The 22,671-nt window shown below is 38.1% G+C and overlaps 1 protein-coding gene across 1 annotated transcript in view; it reads left to right on the top strand.

Moving 5' to 3' along the window:
* The window catches only part of cpd (carboxypeptidase D), a 36,328-nt gene that overhangs the window by 1,104 nt on the left and 12,553 nt on the right, over nt 1-22,671 (top strand). Inside the window, exons 2-11 of the mRNA XM_031896665.1 lie at nt 3,965-4,209; nt 10,090-10,232; nt 13,131-13,300; nt 16,457-16,815; nt 16,950-17,141; nt 17,808-17,975; nt 19,048-19,157; nt 20,033-20,135; nt 20,758-20,900; nt 21,869-22,038. Of these exons, the coding sequence (XP_031752525.1) occupies nt 3,965-4,209; nt 10,090-10,232; nt 13,131-13,300; nt 16,457-16,815; nt 16,950-17,141; nt 17,808-17,975; nt 19,048-19,157; nt 20,033-20,135; nt 20,758-20,900; nt 21,869-22,038 (1,803 nt within the window). The remainder of the gene's footprint in view (nt 1-3,964; nt 4,210-10,089; nt 10,233-13,130; nt 13,301-16,456; nt 16,816-16,949; nt 17,142-17,807; nt 17,976-19,047; nt 19,158-20,032; nt 20,136-20,757; nt 20,901-21,868; nt 22,039-22,671) is intronic.

Raw genomic sequence — 22,671 nt, 5'->3', positions numbered from 1 at the left:
CTGGCCCCTCTCCTATCCATCTTCTATAATGACACTACCAGGTTACTATGGTAATAAATCCCTAGCACCCACATAGCAATTGAAATTCTACGTAAGAGAGTTGCAGAATGGAAAAGTAAATGTTTACAGAACTGCAGGATATGGAACACTAATGGTTGCAGGAATGTTCATTTTAAGAACAACTGTCACTTTAAGAGCAACTGCAGCTGCCAAGGCTGGGCATCTCTGATGATAAAGTAGGCAATGCCACACTGGGAGCTGTCTGTCTGGCACAAGATCTTCTTTCATATTAAATCATTCTTGTGGTCTCTTTGCCATGTAACCTTGTGCTTGAGATTCAGCCAGCTGCAGCTTTTTCGTATGATGAAATGGAATGTTAAACACTCATGTTTACCCTGATTTTAGTCTGGAGGAATGGATGTAATTCTGACATGCAGTGATCCCCCCCCCCCACCCACTATAAAGTCAGTGATTGTAAATAAATAATAACATAAAGAGAGAAACAGGGAAATTTGGGTCAGTCAGTGATTTTTTTCCTGGCTATTATTACAATAGGACAAGTTAATGTATTAGAATATTCAGTGTGCTTATCGATTGATTATGTAGGGATAGCCAGCAGGTAGCAGGATCCAAGCAGGTAAGAATGGGAGGTATCTTTCTGATATAGTTATGAGCAATTAGACCCACACAGGACTCTGAGAAGGTCGTACCCTGCAGCTGCATCCTATCCAACTGTAAAGGCAATGGCACACACTAAGATTTGAAGACAGCGATAAATCTGTGCTACCTTGGGCGACAAATCTCCTGAAAATGTCTTGCCATTGCATAATCTTACTGTGTGCCATTGCCCTTAGGGTAAGGCGGAAAGCAAATTCAGAGCCATTGGTTGCCTGTGATAGCAGAGAACTAGTAGGCAACTGAACTACTCCGTGGGTTCTTACCCTAAAGGTTTAATGGATCTGTGTGCAGTTAAAACTATATATTTATATAGTGTGTTTTGTATCAGGCTTGGTTAAACATTGCTTTGATGGTTTGGTAAAATTGGCATTAAATCTAAGGCTAACACCACATATAGAGGCTTATGCTTATGGCAGCAAACAGTTCTTAGTCCTTGAACCTTTTTGCACTGTAAACAATGACTACTGTTACTGTGCCTGAAGGTGGTCATACACTTTACAATTACGATCTTTCCGACGACCATTGGTTGTGGGAAAGATTGTTCCCACCTTCCACTGACATTCAAGGCTATCAGATATCGAGGTAGAAACAATAGTGATTCTACCTCTACCTGGTCATTCAGCCCTAAATGCAGATTTTGCTCGGGTGCCATTAATGGTGCCCAATCAAAATCTTTTATCCCACCTGATGGACGAGACACTCAATATCCAAAGATTTTGTGATAGCGGTCATCTCGTCGATCCGCCATACACACAACAAATATTGTACGAAACCTTGTTTCCTATGATAATATCGCTGCATGTTTGGCCAGCTTGAGTCTGAGTTTTCAGGAAGAGCCAGCTACACATTAGAACTGCTTTCCGATAACCTATTGTTTCTCCTACTCCCATGTAACTGGAGGAGTCATGAGATCAAAGCAATTGCTTTGGATTATTTGCTACTGAGCGCTATTCTGATATCTACCACTTTTAGGGCTGTGGCACACTGGAGAGATTAGTCTCCCGCGACAAATCTCCCTTGTCACGGGCGACTAATCTCCCCGAAATGCCATCCCACCGGCGAAACTGTATGGCATAGGCGGCACTGCGATTTCCCAAAATCGCGGAAGTTTCCTCTCAAAGCAACTTCGCATTTTGGTAAATTGCAGCACCGCGTATGCCATCCCACCGGCGTTTTACATTTTCGCCGGTGGGATGGCATTTTGGAGAGATTAGTCGCCCACGAAAAGGGAGATTTGTCGGGGCAACTTATCTCCCCGTGTGTCACAGACCTTAGGCTAATGTCCCACAGAGCGAGTTAGTTGCCCTTAATTGATGCAGCTAAAACCTGCCAATATTTATGCAAAGTTTTGCATTTGTTGAAGGGTATTGGCTGAGTGTGTCTGCACCCAGGTGGATTCAGTGCTTCCGTGTGGAGGCACAAATAGAATATTTTTTAAGCTTATGGGCAGACAATGTCCCCGTGTGCCATTTATCCAAATATTAATCTTATCTTAAGAGATATAAGCAAAGGTTTCAGGAACTAACCAAAACAAAAGATTTGATGTTATCTCTGCTGTTTTTTCCTGGTTTAGACTATATTTCCTTCAAAGGTTTATGCTTGCGGAGCCAACAAGGCTTTAACTAATTAGGTTGGAATTCTTAGACAGTAGTTGGGGGCTTAGAACTGAGTTCCCTTACCATCTCTTCCTTATTACAATGATATTTCTTCCTACAACTGAAAATATAAATAAAAGAGGGATCACAGAACGTGGTTATACTGGGTATTTGTCTTGACCCCAGTAATTAATTTGTTTTTATTTGCCACAGTCCCTGTAACTTGTAATTCACAGCTGGACTCCTGCAGCATCTGTAACTGACTGTGCCGCCAACTTTGCAGGTTGGGTACAGCAAAGCTTGTACATGAGCGTAACGGGACAGAACACATGTATTAGCAATTAGCAGTGTACAGCCCATTTGCATTGATTTACATGTCACTAGGAGGGTGACAATATAACAATGTAGGCACCTGTGGTCAGGGGCTGCTGTCCTACATGACAAATAGGTATTCGAAATGTAACTGTCCTTTAGTTTTAAAAATTGATCTTCGGTCACAAAGCAGACTCACGCAGAATCACTCAGGGCCCTGTTGAAAATTCAGGAGAAAATATAGGAGATTTCTAAAAAAGTGTATTCGGTATAACCACGTTCTTTGTTTCCTCTTTTATTCATAATTTTCATTAAAGTGCTAAAAAAATCACTGCTCTTAGTTTGGACCTTAGATGTTCTTCATGCAGAAAGCCTCACGTTCCATGCAATTTAGGTAATAGTTCCTGATGCTTAATTGAGCAGCATCAAGTATTGATGGCTAAGTAAAAATATTTATTAATACAAATACATGGTAGCTCCCACTTACCTGTACAAAAGATTATTCAGTTACAGGGCCCTTTATATTTACTTCCTATTAAAGTATAATGATTGATGGACTTGGTATGAGTAAATAATAGGAATGTGATATAACTACAAATCCGCGAAACTAGTAAGAGAAAAAACATTTTTAGTTTACAAAAAGTAAAAAGAAACATTTACTTACCCTTTATTGGAATTATGAAAAATACAGCATTCAGATATCTGGGGTTTGATCTTTATGTTCTATAAGTATATTGTACACAGCTGAACTGGGTTATTTCTCAAAGCTTAAATTCTGGACAACTGAAGAGTCCACTTTTGATCCACCTTTATTGGTTTAAAACCTGTATATCTAAAGATAAACCAGAGCATTAGTGGGAATTTCTTTCTCATCCTTGAAAATGAAAACGCTGCCATCACGAACTAGGATATTTGAAAGTCCAGTACATTCAGATGTGGTTGGACTAAGGTGCTAAATGTGCCTATCCACCTGTCACTGCTTCCTATAGAGATCTATGGTAAAGGCACTGTCTAAAGGACACATGGAGGTTCAATAAGCAAAGGTCTACCTGTAGCACATTTTACACTTTTGCACCAAATATCACCAGAAAATAACTTTCTACACATTGAGTAAGGGAAAGTAATATATCATTTATATATTGTAGATCTTTTCAAGGTAATAACAGTTCAGTTCACATTTTTGGAAAATCTTTTAAAAATGTAATTTATTCAAAGATTTTGATGTTTGTAGACATCCACAGAATAGCAACAACACCTAGGTCCTAATTATGGTGAGTAGTGCTGTAAAACATATCTTGTTTAATAAGAAATGCATTATTGCCCTTTTCAAACTTTCCAGTGTAAATTAAATGTATTCCTTCACTTCAAATCTGTTTCAGTTTTGTTCTGTCTGGGAACCTTCATGGTGGTTCTGTGGTTGCAAGTTACCCTTATGATGATTCACGCCAGCATATTGCCAGTGGCCTTTACAGCAGATCATCTGACGACAAAGTTTTTAAATACCTGGCAAAGGCCTATGCTGAAAACCATCCTATAATGAAGACTGGCCAGCCAGAGTGCGAGGGAGAAGACGAGGTCTTTCAAGATGGCATAACTAATGGTGCTGAGTGGTATGATGTTGCAGGTAAATAAAGTGACACATTTTAATACCAGAAAGGTTTACAGCAATTAAACTTATACAGTCTAAAATACTTGTGCATAAAAACTGGGTAGGCCTTAGGGATGTAAATGTCTGCTTCTGTTTATCCCATGTCTACTTCTAGCTAAATGTTTATTTTAGAGATTAAATAAGAACAAAAAAGTTTTCCAGTCTGAAGAGTGAATATTAACCCACTGTACTGCAAACCTGTAAGACAAATAACCTTCTTGGGATCCGGAAGCTCCAGAATTTCTCTAAAATCACTTTTCATGTAGTCTTGGAGCTTCTAACGTATGGTATGTGATCTCTAGTTGTTGTGCAGCTAGCACCACAATTTTCATCATCTTTGATGAAAAACACAAATGATCAGAGACAAATGAAACAAAATATTGTGTTGTGCCCTAAAGCACACACACAGGAGCTTGTAATGAGAAGGAGGGCTCCTGTTTCAGGAAACAGGTAGTTATTGCCAAAAGTAAACAGTTTTAAATCTGTTTTACTTCAGAAATCCATGATTGCTCTCATCAGTAACATTGCAATATAATATTTGTACAGTGATGTCTTATTGCACAGAAGGGTTTAATATGCATTTCTGTACTTTACATCATGTTGCTGACCTCAGCTGCTTACCAAGTAAGCTTTATTAGGTTGTAGTTCAGTTACACTTCCTATCTAGCTAGCAAGATAGATATAGGGCCTGTTATCTGGGATGCTTGGGACCTGGGGTTCTCTAGATAAAGGATCTATCTACCTTTATACATACACACACATTTCACTTATATTTAAGTGTTAAGTTTTTTTATTTTTCTTTTGTGGATGATTCGGTAACTGGCCAAATACTAAAGTTATTCATTAGTTGCATTCATACTTTTAACACACAGTTAAGGTGAGATCTCATTCATTAGAAAAAGTAGGCGTTCAGGGATGCTTTGCATATATAATTATAGTTATACTGTCCCTGATGAAAGTTCCAGATAGGAACTGAAACGTCGGACTGAATAAAGCCTCACATTTATTTATCTAAACCTCTGTGATTCTTCTTGAAAAACATCCTGCGTGTGCTGTCATTCCAACCCTGTGTATCTACGCTATCGGCACTGGCACCCAGGTATTATCTTGCTCTTATGGTGTGCAGCTTTCCAGCAACTCGTTTCTATAATTATAGTCAAATATAACTAACAAAAAAAGATACTGCACATAAAAATAAAATAAAAAACAAACCTTTATACCCATATAAAATGTACACATTCAAATACATTGCTTGTTCACGGCACAGTAGCAATGGACAAATCAAGATGTGTTACTGTTTGCATTTTTGCTTCATTTACTTGCCAACAACACTGTTTGCTCTGAGCCTGTTTGAGACATGGGTGGGATGGTAAGGCAGAAGTTTAGTGACTCAGATGATTGCACCAGGATATCCTGGAAAAAAACTTATGGTCTTGTGTAAGTTTTAAGTAAATAATATGACCAGCTGTACTTCCCTGTGCTTACTGACTGAATGAGGTCAGCATGGCATTGTCTTATTGGTATTCATGGTGTCTCATTTAGAAATGTGCAAAAATGTGTTATACAGACTTGTATATAGACTTAAAAAAAACTTTTTTTAAAAAAATTTCCTTAAAATTTTGCTAGGGGATGGACGCCATTGTTAACTAGGGGAGTTAAGGCTGGGGTTAAATGCTGGAGGTAGAGGAAAGGGCTGTGTGAGTAGGCAGGGTTTGTGGGACCAAGTATTTGCAGTGGTAAAAGAGTTGTTGTGCTGTTAAATTAGTGCATCGAGGTTGTATAATGGGTGACATTAATGTTTAGTATGTTATTGTTAGCATTTTTTCCAGCCTGCAGCTAAAAACGATTCAGTTATCATGGTTAGTTTACCTGGCAGCCAAAATGTAGATTGGCTGTAAGACTTCAGTTGCATTATTCTTTTTTGTTGCTTTTCCTTATGCTTAGACTTTCATGTTCATTTCATACTTCCAAAGTATCCGCAGGCATTACAAATCCTTTTCATTTTATTCCTATTCAGTTTAGATATCTGACCTGTGTACTATTGGGAAAGAGCTGCACACAGGCCTGTGTGTTGTCAGTATACAGTGTACAGTTATATGTATTAAAAAGTACTTCACAAACACACAACTTTCTTAATTCAAATTAATATGTCCAAAGTTCAATTAATAGGTTACTCTGAATCTCTCCTAATTCTAGTGAATTCCAGTCTAAGCTTCTTGTCTTGTTTAATTAAAGTCATGTAACAGACGTGTTGCCTGTCCCATGGCATTAATTACCCATTCACAACATCTCTTAGCAGCTGAAAGTTGCAAAGAGATTCTGGATGTTATAGTTTTAACACACATTTACATTTACTGCTACAGATGAATAAAATTATAGTAATAAGTATGACAAAAGCAGATTCCAGACATTTTGCAGGACTCTGCCAAATGTTTAAGCTAATGTCTCATCAATTGTTATATGCCATTGGAAAGAAGCCAATCTGGTGCCTTTTGCTTCCTAATTGTGTGTGCAATGATAGGCACAGGATCAACCCATCAGGGCACGTCACACATGCATAAGGTTTCTTAGCGCGGATATCCTGTGATCCAGTGCCTGTCGGCATACACACATTCAGGGAGCAGAACCAGCATAGGGGCATTTCTCCTCTGGCATATATACTCCAAAATGAACCGTGTGCCGTTAGCCTTTGGCTTCAGAATTGGCTTGAGACATAATGTCATGTGACAAATATTTGTTCACAGATGATGCAATTTTTTAATTAAGCAAATCTACTTGGAATTCCATATATCCAATATTAAAAGTGAATTTAAATGTTAAATTTTCCATTTAAAACTGCATAGACCGTAGTTGATTGTAGCAGTTTACACAACTGGTGTATATTCTGAAGAAATGTTTTACATGAACCCTGCCCCATGTTTGGTTTGTAATGCACTCAATTTCACTAAAGAATTGTGCCCTTGGTACGTCAGCTGTGTGATCAGCCCATATTTAACATTATTTAACAGGCTGGAACAGATATTACTAGATTAAAAATACCTTATGAATGATAAACCCACATGGCAAATATTTGCATACAAGAGTAGGCTTTTCTTTCTTGGGCTGTGTAAATAAATGAAAGAAGGACATAATTATAATGGGCAAACAGAAAGGCATAAATAAACATACCCACCCCTTATATATACCCAAGTTTGTTTCTTTCTTGTAATCCTGTAGCGGGTGATTGCTTCCGGCACACAGTGCTGCTTCTGCACCATACCTGTCAGCCAACATCTTGTTTTCCCAATCTTTATTCAACCCTTGATTCATCTTTTCCCCTGGCAGCTCTTTTTGTACAAAGAATGACCTGTTAAATAGGAGACAGACTTTTTAAACTACCACAATAAAGGCATATAAAGTATAGCATAAATATTTTATTATTAAGGGGTGGCTCACATTAGATGGGCTGCTCACCTTTAAATAACTTTTAGTATGATGTAGAGAGTGATATTCTGAGACAATTAGGGTCAATTTTTATTGTGTTTTTTTTTAGTTATTTAGCTTCTTATTTAGCAGCTTTAGCTTTCCAGTTTGCAATTTCATCAATCTGGCTGCCACGACCCAAATTACCTTAGCAACCATGCATTTATTTGAAAAACTAGAATACAAATAGGTGAGGGTCTGAATAGAAAGATAAGTAACAAAAAGTAGCAATAACAAAACATTTGTAGCCTTACAGAGCATTTTATAGATGGAAATATTCAGGAAAAGAAGAGTACTCACTAAAAGCTAACTTGAAGATGATACATTTAGTATGTTCTATTAATATATTTCTATTGATCTTCTATTTTTATTTTGTGTGTATATAATATGTGTGTGTGCGTGTGTATTTTTTAATCATTTGCCCTCTTCTGACTTTTTCCAGATTTCAAATGGGGGCCACTGACCCTGGCAGCCAAAAAAACTATTGTTATTGTTACTTTTTATTACTTATCTTTCTATTCAGGCCCTGTCCTATTCATATTCCCATCTCTCATTCAAATCATTGCCTGATTACTAGGGCATTTTACACCCTAGCAACCAGATAGGTGCTGAAATTCAAACTTAAGAGTTGAAGAAAAAGCTAAAAAATGCAAAAAAAGAAAAAATGAAGACCAATTTAGAATTCTCTTAGAATATCACTCTCTCCATTCTTAAATCTGCCCCTAATAAAAAGCTAATTTTAAGGTGAACGGTCCCTTTAAATCCTTACAAGTGTTGTATATATAATTCCCTAGTTCAGCCAGTCATTATGTCTCCCCGGAACTCCCTGATATGTATTAATGAAAAGCATTCTGCCTGCGACCTTTTAACTTAATATAGCCGATAATCGCTCAAATATTAATTTTATATTTGTTTTCGTATAGCTCTTAGTAACTCATAGGCGCTATAGGAATAAACAATGACAGTGATTTCACAGTATAGATCCATTTTCCTTTTGGGCAGTTCTTATTTGTATTTGTCATGTAAGGATAGTTAATTTGTTAACTAGTAAAAAAAATAGTTTAATTATAGATCAAGAATAAAGTTGTACCCTTTCTCTCTGACGTTATTACTCCCATCAGTACCACATATGTTTAGAGTTTCACTTCACAGTCGGTAGAGGGCTGTAGGTCTTAGGTCCCTGATTTTAAGGTGGTTCAAAACTAGATTTATTTATTATTTATGGGGGAAGCTGTGGCAGCTTAGTAAATTCTACTTAGGGAAATGGCACACTGGGTTACTCAGGGCATTTTTTACAGTTGCCTCTTTTACAGGACTCCATGCTGGCACTTAGAGATTTGTTTCTGGTCTCAGGTGTCTGGGAGGCCATGCTCAGAGGTGCCAAGTACATAGCACAAGCTGCCAAAATTCCTCTTTGCACTGCATTCTTTAAGCTTAATCAGAACAAATTCTTTCCTGTTACATAGGAATCTCAAGGCACTTAATACACCTTATTTTACTTTTAATGGTTAACTAACAGCCCTAGGAAAGGAAGCAATCGTTGTTTGTCTCCAGAAAGACAGAGAACTAATTGTGGCGAAGCTTGTTCAAAGTGGCCTTTTCACCACCCAACAGTTGTGCATTGTTAGTTTGACACAATGCTTTGCTTTGTGGTCAGTGATCATCTTCATTGATCCCTCGAAGAAGCATCACAGCGCTTTCTATGAGGTAAAGCATTCTGGCACACTAACAGCATGGCACAGGAATAATATACCAAGGATTCATTTCTGCCAGTGCTGTACCAGTAGTTGTTCTTAAAGGGCTTCTAAACCAAAATTTGTTTAAAAGCCCACCCCCCCCCCGTCAACACAGAAGTTGCTTAAACACAGATAAGTTTATGGCTATTGTGCAATGTACAAGACTGAAACACCTTCTGCTGCCATAATTTCCATCCGTGTTTTCCCCACAGTTTAGGAACCATTGCCATACAAGGAGGAAGCTATTTTGGCCTTATACACACACAGATAGAAATGGTACAAAACAAAGTTTCATAGAATTATCTGTGTATGTATGGTGGCCTGGTAACCATATCTACCTATTAGAGTTCTTAAACAGCGTAGTAGTAGTAGCTGGTTACATCAGATTGGGCCATGCTAGGCACTAGAATAGTAATAGAGGGATACCTGAAAATAGTTTCCAGTGATTTTTACTTGAGTACCTTTGCAATATATTTTGGGTTGATGCCCATTTGTTCCTGAAATGAGAACATATAGTTACATGCATCATTGTTGGCAGCAAGTTTGTGTGCCAATGCACAATGTATCATTCCTGCTGGTTTGTGTCTTCTTGTGTAAGGTTTTTTTTTTTTGCCACACAAAAGCCATTGTGTATAATACTGCTATTTGTCCTCTTCAGGTGGCATGCAGGATTATAATTATATATGGGGAAACTGCTTTGAGGTGACGTTTGAGCTGTCTTGCTGCAAGTACCCACCCGCTTCTAAACTTGCTGAGGAGTGGGAATACAACCGAGAGTCTCTCATCACATTCATAGAAATGGTAAGATCTGTTACTGTCTGCTTTGTAATCTATAGGCAAAAAAGGTAAAATATTTGTCCACACAGAGTTACTATATATACTGTACTATTTTGCACAAATGTCGATTGTGACTTAATTGTCCTAAACCAGTATTTTCAGTATCATTGTGTGTTGTGGGTGCGGCTTCCTTTCATTTGCAGCTCAATAGAGGACTCGAATTAAAAAAAAATAAACAGCAGAGTTTTGTCTTGGACTCAGCCACTTGACAGTAGAATTTTTCTAATAAACCACTTATATTCACTTAGGCACTAATGCATTTAAAAACCTAATATTGACTTACTGAATCCCTTCTATAAATGTATGTACAGTAATGTTTCCTAACAGCACATTGCTGTTTGTACTTCATCAGATTTGCAAGCTTGACGCTGACAGCTGTGATTTAACTGTCTGGTTGGATGGTTTGTTGACCTTTAACTAGTAACTGGCACAGATTCTTCATTTGGTTGGTTTAGAAAAAAATTTATACACACAAATTTTCATCAGCCTTGTATCCTTTTCTTACATGAAACCTGTATGGTTTCTTTAGCATTTCGCCACTGTAGCATTTGGGAGCTGTACCAAAATCATGCTACCTTAATTAGATCTGCTTAGCTACCTTTTTTTACAACTATACATTTACAGAAAAAACGCCTTTAAACCCGCTTCTTTTTGTTACCTTTGAATTAATGCAACCCGCTAATGTTGGCCATACTTGTATAGTTATGCTCGCTTTTCCATGTCACTAAACTAGTACATTTTTTACCAATATGCCTACCTTGATAAAATAGTTTGGCCCTAGGACCAATGCTCCGATCATAGTGTTGCTGTGCAGGCAGTCGAGACCATGGGTGCATCAACACACAGATGTGGCCAGAAATTCAACAGCAAAATTAAACCTGCCTGATTTGATATATGGCAGGCCTGCTGGCTGGAACAATGAACAGGCCAATAAGCTGCTGACTTGGTCCAAAAGTATGGCCACCTTAAGTTACCTTTGGAGGAGGGGTATTGGCACCATTCCCTTATCACAAAAAATGCATTATTCAGCCATCAATAGAGTTAAAACTGAAAATTAACCTGCACCTGGTAGTAGAATATCTCAGTAGATCCAGCACACTGTCACTTGCCAGTGATCTATATAAAGCAGGATCAGTACAGTATCTGCCCTTGGTGTTTGTAAGTAACTAATAAGGCTGGGAATTATATGTGATGATGTATTTACTAGGGCTGTGCCCAATCCACTTTTGGGATTTGGCATGAAAGATTCAACCAAACACCAAGCCCTTCATGAAAGATTGGACTGAATCTGAATCCTAATTTGCATATGCAAATTGCATGAAAAGTCATGCGATTTTAATAATTTGGATTTGGTTCAGCCAGGCATTCGGATTAAGCCGAATCCTGCCTAAAAAAACCGGATCTTGGACGAATCCCGAGCCGAATCCTGGATTCTATACATCCCTAGTGCAAAACCAGACATTACCACAGAATTACCCCTATATCTATATCTGATCCCTTAATTGCTTAAAGATGTGGTCTTTGTTAAGCTGCTGGCTAATCTACTCCGTACTCCGTTCTCCCAGATTTTTCTATCTAACACTGCTAATCTTTTTCCCAAACACAAATCAGTGTGGCTAATCTTATCACTACAATTATGGACTTGAATGGATTTTAGATAAAGTAAAGCTCAGTTTTTTTGCTTTTATCTTAAGATTGTAAATAGATATTTGCTCATAAACTAAATACCATCTTGTGCTTATGCACTGCTCACCAAAACTATGCCTATTTTGGTTACTGAGTCGTGTCCTTATGCATGCTGGCTTTGCTTTCCTTTATTTATGTGCAATTTTATTCCACTGAAAATATGACAGGATTAAAAGGACACTGGAGATGGTGCTTATATGTGTTATAGCTGTGGATGGTTTTATATAGGAAAAGGCATAACTTATCATGTTTCCATATTGCTTCATAACTCTTTGCCTATACATCTCTCACCAACTCTTTTGAAATTAGTATCTTTCAACATACAGAGATAAACATAGCTTTCACTGATTGTGTTATATTGAGATGCAACAAATCCATTATGTTTGAATTCTGCCAGATCCTCAAAAAAAACTTCATATTCAAATTTGAGCAACAACCAGTTGCAGCATCTGTGAAATTTGGTTGTCCAAAGCGTAGCCACATGACATCAAAATTGGCACTTGGTTTGGTTGAATACTAAACAAAAAAAATATTTGTTTGGTGGCAGTCCTGATGCTCTGCTAAGTCTTAGCAGAGTTGACGTTGGCCTTAAAGCTGAACAGGGCTCAAATGCCCCCGTCAGATTAGCCAGTGTTTTGTTATAGTTCAGGGACTATCACAGAGTGAACCCAGTTCGTTGTTTACTGGTATAAAGCAGTGACAAACATTGTCTTGTGCTGTTTATAGTTTTAGCTGTTTGCCTGCCCAAAGGGCAATATTTTTGATAAGCAAAGTGAAAGTCTGCCAGTGACTTAGCACTTATGTTTCTGGGTTTAAGGTTCTGCTACGGGAAAAATCAGTTGCTTAGCATTGTCCATTAATAGCCAGTTTTAGCGGCAGGGAAAGGGTTAAGGCTACTAATTCCAAGAGCATTTTGATCACTGCTGTCATCAGTTAAAAACAACAGCTGTCAAAGACTCCTATCTACCTGTCACTTCTTCCCATAGAGATCCATAGGAAATAGGAGAGCCACATGTCACTGCATATTCTTTTTAGTTTTACAGGTAGAGTGTGGTGGTTCTGTGTGGCATAGCCCTTAAATATTATTATGTCTATATGTTTTTGTTTTACTCATTTACAATTAATGATGAGAATGTTTAACGTGATGTTGGTAAATGATATTTTCTATATGTTCAGGTGCATATAGGAGCAAAGGGTTTTGTGACAGACTCCGTCACAGGGAAAGGAATCGAGAATGCTATTATTTCTGTGGAAGGAATTGACCATAACATTACAACTGGCAAACTGGGGAACTTCCAGAGATTGTTAGCTCCGGGGTTATACAATATTACTGCTTCAGGAACAGGGTAAGTTGCCATTAAATAAGTTCTGGATGGTTATTTTCCCTGAGCGAGAATTATTCAAATGTTCAGTTCACCAGCAATGAAATAACTGATTGGTCGAACAAGTCTGCCCATTTAATGGGTTAAGCATGTATAGTCATGTAACCCTTTAAGTGTCAGCAGAATTTCACATTTCAGTTACACGAAATGCCAGACATTCAAAAAATGTTTTGCTCTTTCATTTTAGGGGCATTTCTGGGGGGAAGGTAGTTTTTGTGTATTTCTACTTCTGGAACAAGATTTAGAACTCTAAATACCAAAAAAATGGGCAAATAATCAACTGCTTCAGAAAGACACATTTACTGCATAATTTTTTGCCTAATAAAAGAAAACTTAATTCTAAGCAACTTTCCAGTATCAATTTATTAAATATAATTAGTGCTTTATTTGTAAATGTAATTGCTATTGAAAGCAGCATCTGCTGAACTCCTGGTTGTTACTTTTTAAACAATGTTGCAAGTGCCAGCCTCCTCCAGCAAGTCAGGTCTGTCAGTCTGCTGCTTGTGTTACATGGTGCCAAACAGCAGAGCCCCCAGGGCAGAGATAGAAAGGACAGGCAGACACTGCTTTTAATAGTATATACGAATAACCATTTCATATATGTACTGAATGGATGTTGCAAAGTTGCTTAGAACTAAGTTTCCTTTTATTAGGCAAAAATTATTTTTGGGGTGGACATGTCCTTTAAATATAAAAACCAAGGGTCCACTGAACAGTTTGATACCCATTGTGTGTAGGATTCCATACAAAGAATAAATATGTCTTTGTATGGAAAAGCACCAAACAGCAAAGCTATGCTAAATGCAGCCATTTTCTGTAATTTCCATACAGATAGTAGATAATAAAGGAAAGCAGTGGTTGTTTCTCCTTTTCTGTTCTTCGGTTGTAATCTGAAAAACAATATTGGTCTCCTCCAGGTCTTTTAATCATCGTTATTCAACTGGCTTGCAACAATGTTTCAGGAGCCACAGCCAGGGGATACTGCTTTTAATAGTAATTACATTTGCAAATAACTCTTAAACTACATTAAAGTTGTAAGCAATTTATATTGGAAAGTGCTTAGAATTCCAATTTATTTCCCTGTACAAAAAAAAAGTAAATGTGACTTAAAACTTTTCCCTCAGTATTTGTCTTTGGCGTAGTGTCCCAGGCTCTGAAGCCGATCCCATTGGGTGGCTTCAAGCTATGAACTGGAGTTCCCACCCAGCCTGAAGGGTGGGATTAGGGGTGCAAGCTGATTTGCTGCCTCTGGAACTGTAGCAGGGTGACTGTTATTACTAAACAAGGGAGGTTTCAGACTCTTTGGTCTAAAATTGGTTATGAAAGGAACATTTAAGAGGTAAATGAAAATGTTCTTCATATTTTGTTTGCAAGAGATGTATGTTCAGTTGCAGTCATGCCCAGGCTGCTTATTTCTCTGGCTGACCACAGCCTTCCTTATCTCCTCCCATATCCTTCCTGTTGCATTACAATGTCTATAATGGTGCAGAAAAAAACTAAAAGCCATGGTGTTTGCAAAGAGTCTTCCTTCTCCCATGCTCTCTTAAGAAGCAGCACCGGAAACTGCAGAGTGTGTGAATAAAGTGCAAGTATATCCTAAACCGATAAATCTCGCAGTACATAATGGGGTATAAGTTTCTGGTAAGAACTGTAGCATGGGAGCATCATATTAATAAAATGGGATCATCATGATGTGCAGAGAATGGGGATTGTGGAGATGAGCCCATTTCTGATCACTTCCCGTGCATAAACTCCTTCCATGTAATTCAATATTAAATCCTTATAAGTCAGTGGTATTAGATTATTGAATTTTTTTGTAAACTGCAATTCAGTCTCGTGTAAGGCCTAGGACTTGATTGATCTATGGGAAAGTGAAACACTAACCCCCATATGTAAGAAAAAGCAGTAAGTGAGCAAAGGTGCAGTAACTCATAACAATCAATAAGATGTTTGCTTTTAAACAGGTAAATGATAAAACAAACTTGCAGCGAGTCTTTTATTACATAACCCATGACCATTTTCTCCACTGATGTATTCCAGCTGGCAGAGAAGCCTTTGGTGCCTTCTGTTGATTTCAGTGAGCACTGTATCACTGCTATGCATGTTTTTGGCCTGAGCACCCCTGTAGCAACAGTGTTAGTTCTCACTGAAGTCTGTGTGAGGCAGCAAGGGCTGAAATATGCAAGGGAAAAACTCCCACGTCCCATTAGTCTTAGGACCTTTGTTTTGAATTATAGTGTCCTTGAAACATGAGAATGCAGTTCTGTGTGCAAATTGCAAATTTTGTGCACTACATTTTCCCCAGTGTAATTGCAGGTCTAAGCAAGTTTTCCAAAATGTGCTTGTGATTCACCATTATGAAAGAAATTGGCATCTGTTTTGGCTCATGGCGCATATCAGTATGTAATTATTGCACGTCACTTTCAGCTAGAGATGCAACCAATTGTGATGTGTAGATCAGCCCGAAACCAACGAAACCTGGGTTGGGCAGGTTGTCGCACACATGATTTGTGGGTCAGGGGTGGGCTTGAGCCGAGCTTTTCCTTCTGTCCTCCCCAGCCTACCCTACTATGCTCCGCTTCCACCTCCGGAAGCCTTTATTTATAGGCAGGCCCCTACTGCACCCCACCCCCTTTGCGACATCAGAGATGGGGCAGGATGTGTGTGTGGGTCCATAGAGGCTGATTGGGTCAGGTATCGGTTGCAGGTTGACTTTTTGTTCATCCCCATATCACTAGGAAACAACTAATGGAACCCTGGAATTACTGGCAGGTCCAGGCTGGTGCTAATCCCGTGTGAACTTGTTCTTAATTCATCCAACCAGGCTGTGGGGGGGGGGGGGGGGCTATTCTGCTCACCACAAGTTTAATGGAGCATGTATGGGTGCAAATACTTTTAAGTTGTGTCAATGTGCGCTTAAATTAATCAATTTGTGCACTTTGCACTTCTGATAAATGAGGTATTTTCATGTGCCTAAAAGTACTGAATATTACTTGGAAGAACTTGATTTATTTCCTTCAGAAAGTTAAAATGGCTTGCATGGTAGGCAAATATTTCTGTTCTGCTCTGCCAAGGTAAGAAATAAATCTATATAAATATATATACTTTTATTTATCCCAGGTACCTGCCAGAAACTCTAGTTGATGTTGAAGTTAAACAAGGTCCAGCTACTTTGCTTGAATTTTCCCTTCATCCAACAGTAATCATTCCAGATTCAAATATTAAACCAGAAACAACTACTGGCGTGATTGCTACTACTGAGGAGCTAGGCGTGAAAACCCAAAGCACTACAACTCCCCGAATAGCCATCCAGCCCCAGGACTTTCGGCATCACCGTTATACTGATATGGAGATCTTCCTGATGAAGTTTCATAGCGAATACCCCAGTATCACGCGTCGCTACTCAGTGGGAAAGTCTGTGGAGCAGAAGGATCTTTATGTAATGGAAATATCTGACAACCCCGGCATTCATGAGCCAGGTAAGAACCTGTTGATGTCAGTTTCACCTAAAGAGATGCATAAATTATGTACTTAGGCAGATTTCCTTCTGTGACTATGTTTTAGTAAATGTGTCATTTATCATAAGTGCAGCTAATGAGCCTTTTGCTTGCAGGTGAACCAGAGTTCAAGTACATTGGAAACATGCATGGCAATGAGGTTGTTGGAAGGGAGTTACTTCTGAACCTCATTGAGTACCTCTGCAAGAATTATGGGATTGATCCAGAAGTCACATATCTGGTTCAGAACACCAGAATTCACATTATGCCCTCAATGAATCCTGATGGGTACGAGAAGGCAGAAGAAGGTACGGTCATTTTCCGAATATTTTGCAAAGATCTACTCAAATTACATACTGAAAACTGATTATTGCTGCGAGTATCAGTAACGCTGACCACCAGATAGTATTTTCAGCTGCTGGTGGGGGAAATGAAAAAAAAACTAATGAAAAGACTTATAATTCAAAATGAAATAACAAAGACCAAAATGAAGGTTGATTAGTATAGGTCCATCTAACATACTAAAGGGTGAACTTCCCCTTTCATGTACAGTGTTTTTCCAATAAGTGAAATGTAAAATTTGATACTTGCTTGATCTCACCCACCACATGTTTCACACAATACACACTGTTTTGACTGAACAAAGGGTGTTTTTGAGCACACAGCCTACTGGAATGTAGCTGCATTTTCTTGCTTGGCGCTCATACATGCCCTCCATTTGCTTATGGGCAGAAGTACACTTACAATGATGTTGGCTGTGAGCTTGCATTTTTTTAAAACCTTTAAGCAGACTAAGGGGCATTGCCTGTAAAAGTACACCAGAGGCAGCATGCCTTCTTACATTTGTCCATTGTTCCTTTTTTAATGATTTTTGTTCCCACCCTCTATGGATTTTGCAATTACTTTTAAGTTAATATTCTCTTGTTACAGGAGAGCACAATACTGACTTTGTTCTTTAAATATATTCTGTGCAGGGGACAAAGATGGTTTGGTTGGCAGGAACAACAGTAACCATTTTGACCTGAATCGGAATTTTCCAGACCAGTTCTTCCAGATCACAGACCCTCCGCAACCTGAGACCTTAGCTGTAATGACCTGGCTGAAAACCTATCCTTTTGTGCTCTCTGCAAACCTGCACGGTGGTATGTTCAATATAGCATCGCATCTTACCAGTCATAAACTTTATGTATTAAAGCAAATCAATTGTGTACTTTAATCAGAATACATGAAACACAGCTTAAAAGAATTGGTTGTCCCTTGTGTTGAACAATAAAATTACACAAAAGACAAGATTCTTTACATGATCAGTGATCAGTTTGTATATCCTAGGTTGGCAGGACAATTTCCTATTGTTACTTATTCAAACAAATCTAATACAGGTATAGGACCTGTTATCCAGAATGCTTGGGACCAAGGGTATTCCAGATAAGGGGTTTTTCTGTCTACTAAAAAATCAATAAAACATTCATTAAACCCCATAGGATTGTTTTGCATCCAATAAGGATTATTTATATCTTAGTTGGGATCAATTACAAGGTACTGTTTTATTACTACAGAGAAAAAGGAAATCAGTTTTAAAATTCTGAATTATTTGATTAAAATGGAGTCTATGGGAGATGGGCTTTCCGTAATTCGGAGATTTCTGGATAACGGGTTTCCGGATAAGGGATCACATACCTGTAATACAGTAACTGATATTAACTAAGTTATCATAAATACACGTTAATATTACCTTTTCCTACTTAGAGTGAATGTTGGAATGTACATATCTATGCATAGTACTGAAGTTCCTTCATAATTTCTGTTCTGCATATTTCCCCAACATCAAAAAGTGTCAGGGATAGCCAGAGAGAAATATGGCAGCACATAGAATAAACTGCCCCAGGCCAGTAATTTTTTGAAGAAGAGGATTGTTGGGCTAAGACGTAAGAGACACCTCGGCACTCTGCAGTCATTGTACCTTTCATTTTCCTTTAAAGGAACAGTAACACCAAAAAATTTTTTGGTGTTACTGTTCCTTTAAAACACACAATGCTATTGTTATACCAAGTGGGTATTTCTGAGGCCGAGGGCCCAGTGAAGATAGTTTCTTTGCTTTGCTCTAAAGTTTATGACCAAGGGATATTTTTATCGCTACTGTCTGTCAGAAAACAGCAGTTAATACTCTTGAGTATATTTGCACATATATTTATACATATACATTTTTTTTTTAAGGCTCCCTTGTGGTTAATTATCCTTTTGATGATGATGAAAAAGGCTTGTCTACATACAGTAAATCCCCAGATGACCCAGTGTTCCAGCATTTGGCACTTTCTTATTCCAAGGTAAGGATCAGGTACCCCAAAGCAGTTTACCAACATCCTCTGCTTGAAACCATTTGTATGTTTGTCAGGTTAACTTATGCCTGAATACCTGCATATAAAGGAGAAATGTTAATTTAACTTCAGTCTTTCATTATACATGTATAAAGTTTGTTAAAGGAGCAGAAGCACCAAAAATTAAAATGATTTAAGGCTAATGCCACAATTCTCAGCCAGTGAAAAACTGCAGGCCAAGAATTGGCCCCTCTGCTGGCATCAGCCTCCTACCTTGCCTGCAGCCGGAATCACTGTCAGCCCAGCGATATCAGCAAAGAAATGCAAGAGTTGGCATTTCAGAGCTGATATGTGCTGCTAGTTACCCGGGCTAGTAGTGCTACTGTATATGCAGTGCAGCACCTGGGTTACTGAGCTGCCAGACTGAAACACCAGAGAGAAACATTAAAGTTTAAATCTAAATGTTGGAAAAACTGTCAAAAATAATAAATATTAACTGTTACCCTATCCATATGACACTTTTTTTTTATACTAAGCAATAATGAAGCCATCTTTTACCTTTAATGCATTTATTCTCTAAGTTTATTTAAAAGTTACAGGAAAAAAAATTATTTTTTGATTATCTCCCCCTTAATGCCATTAAATGGAATACCATACAGTGCGGCCTACAGTTTATTGGCTGTACCTTCCGAGTTGAGTTTATTATTATACTCTTTATTATCCCTAGCTTGTTTAAAGAGATTTTTCATAATTAACAAGAATCCCCTGCCCTTGCTTACAAACTAAGGTCCCTGCTATGATGTTGTATTAATATCTGTTTTACTAATTGCAGATAAGCTAATGCCTGAAGTGCAGTTATATAATTTGCCTTTTTCTTCTTTTAGGAAAATAACAAGATGTATGAAGGATTTCCCTGCAAGGAAATGTACCCCAATGAGAATTTTCCACAAGGCATCACCAATGGTGCAAATTGGTATAATGTGCCAGGTAAACATTCTGATGTTAGAGCTATCTGGGTAACACTGGTAGTATAAACCATTGCAGATAATATAAATACTGTCACAAATGAAGTCTTTATATAGAACATATGTTATTATGCTATTTAAAGGGATACTAAAAGGCAAATTTAGCAAAGATCTAATCAAATTACATCAATGCAGTCACCATCAATACTGATCAAGTTATTTGGCAGCTTTATAATAAAATCTCAAGGCAAATCCCGCACACAGGTGTTTCCATTAAAGCAGAGGACACATGAAGATTTGTTGCCCGTGGGAAATTTCTATATTTCATTATTACTGATTACATGTCGATCGCCACATGTAAAACACTTTATGCCTGGAAAATGCATTTTCTCACATTTTTCAGCTGCGATCCAGATATTAGTAAAGGCAAAGACATTTTCAGTAGATTTGTTGCCCGCTAGTAGCGCAGATTTCACAGTGCCATAGCTCTTAGAAAGTGTCTGTGTAATTCTATACAAATATGCAGATTGATAATAAGCTGTTGGGGATTAAAAGATAAATCAATTCTCCTAGGATTTGAAAAAACAAAATGATATATAATTATATATTTTTGGTAAATAAATCAGTACATGTTTTCTTTGCAGGTGGAATGCAAGACTGGAATTATCTCAACACAAACTGTTTTGAAGTCACAATTGAGCTTGGCTGTGTGAAATACCCTATGGCTGAGAAGCTCCCTGCTTACTGGGAAAGCAACCGTCGCTCTATGCTGCAATTCATAAAGCAGGTAAGTTAAAGGGAAAATAAACCCCCCTTTTTGACATGAGCTCATTCAGCTGGGCTGATGTAGAAAAGGTGCATAAACACTATCTGAACTTCCAGGAATAAAAAAAAAAATAATAAAAAAAAAAATAAAATATATATATATATATATATATATATATATATATATATATATATATATATATATATATATATATATATATATATATATATATATATATATATATATATATATAAAATATTTTATTGCACAGACTGAAACCATGATACTCAAACCATGTCCTGACATCCTTTAGTGTGTAAGTGTAATACAACCCTTCCATTGTGAAGTGATGGATTCTAAAGGTGGCCATACACGACCAGATCCGCTCGCTTGGCGATGTCGCCAAGCGAGCGGATCTTCCCCCGATATCCCCACCTACGGGTGGGCGATATCGGGGAGCATTTAGGTATAAAAAAAAATAATCCGATCGTTTGGCCCTGGGCCCGATCGGATTATGTGGGCGGCAATGGGGCAGTCGGATCGGGGACCGCATCAACGAGCCGATGCGGTCCCCGATCCGACCGGATTTTCTAACCTGGCCGATCGAGATCTGGCCAATTTCAGGCCAGATATCGGTCGGCCAGGCCGCTCTGCTCTCCCCATACACGGGCCGATTAGCTGCCGAATCGGTCCAAGGGACCGATATCGGCAGCTATAGTCGGCCCGTGTATGGGGACCTTAAGACTTGTAGTCTGTCTGCTTTTCATAGTGGGTGGTGCACAGATTCTCTGGAAAGCAGAGGGACTTGAGGTCTTAGTGAGGGAAGTGTTGCATGACAGTGCGGGCCCCTTCCCTTGGCAAACACATACTGAGCTCATGTCAAAAAGGATGGTATATTTTACATTTAAAGAAATCTTTAACTGAATTCTTGTATGGCTTGCACAATTCTCCATGCCTGTGGGTGCCATTAAGGTTTCTTTTATTTACAGGTGCACATTGGCATCAAAGGTTTCATATTGGATGCCACCGATGGAAGAGGCATACTGAATGCCACCATAAGTGTTGCAGGCATTAATCATATGGTCACTTCATATAAGGATGGCGATTTTTGGAGACTTTTGGTCCCAGGAGCTTATAAAGTAACAGCCTCAGCAAAGGGGTAAGTAACACTCCCACCAACCTTTGTACCATCCGTTGTGTAAGGTATTTGTTTAAAACACAATGAAAAGATATATTACCCTGCTTATATGACAGTGAAAAGCATTTTGGCTAAAAGGGGGTGATAATACTCCTTACACTTGAACAGACTGAAAACTGCCAAAACATCAGCTACATCTGCTGGAATATTCTGACACTGATGTTCAGTATTGAGAAAGGGTGATATAAATAGTGCTATTTTTGTTTCCTTGGAATTACGGAAAAGCCATCTCCCATACACTCCATTTTAATCAAATAATTCAAATTTTTAGAAATAATTTTTTTTTCTCTGCAATAATAAAACGTGCTTTGTTCTTGATCCCAACTAAGATATAATTAATTAAATTATACCTTAGAGATATAATAAGATATGATTAATTATTATTATTATTATTATTATTATTTATTAATAATAACTTTTTTTTATAAAAGTAATGTAGTTATTGGAGGCAGCTAATAACTCTTAAAGTAGTCAACAGCAAATGTTTTTGGTAGATTAATGGAGACAGGGTTGGCTGACTCTGGTTACCACAAATCGCTATATCCACAAGAAGAGATGCCAACTATACTTGTTAATATCCTGTTCATCACAATC

Source organism: Xenopus tropicalis, chromosome 2 (assembly GCF_000004195.4).
Source record: "Xenopus tropicalis strain Nigerian chromosome 2, UCB_Xtro_10.0, whole genome shotgun sequence".
Lineage (NCBI taxonomy): Eukaryota > Metazoa > Chordata > Amphibia > Anura > Pipidae > Xenopus > Xenopus tropicalis.
Note: the sequence above shows the minus strand (reverse complement) of the source record. Positions and strands in the feature narration are given on the sequence as shown.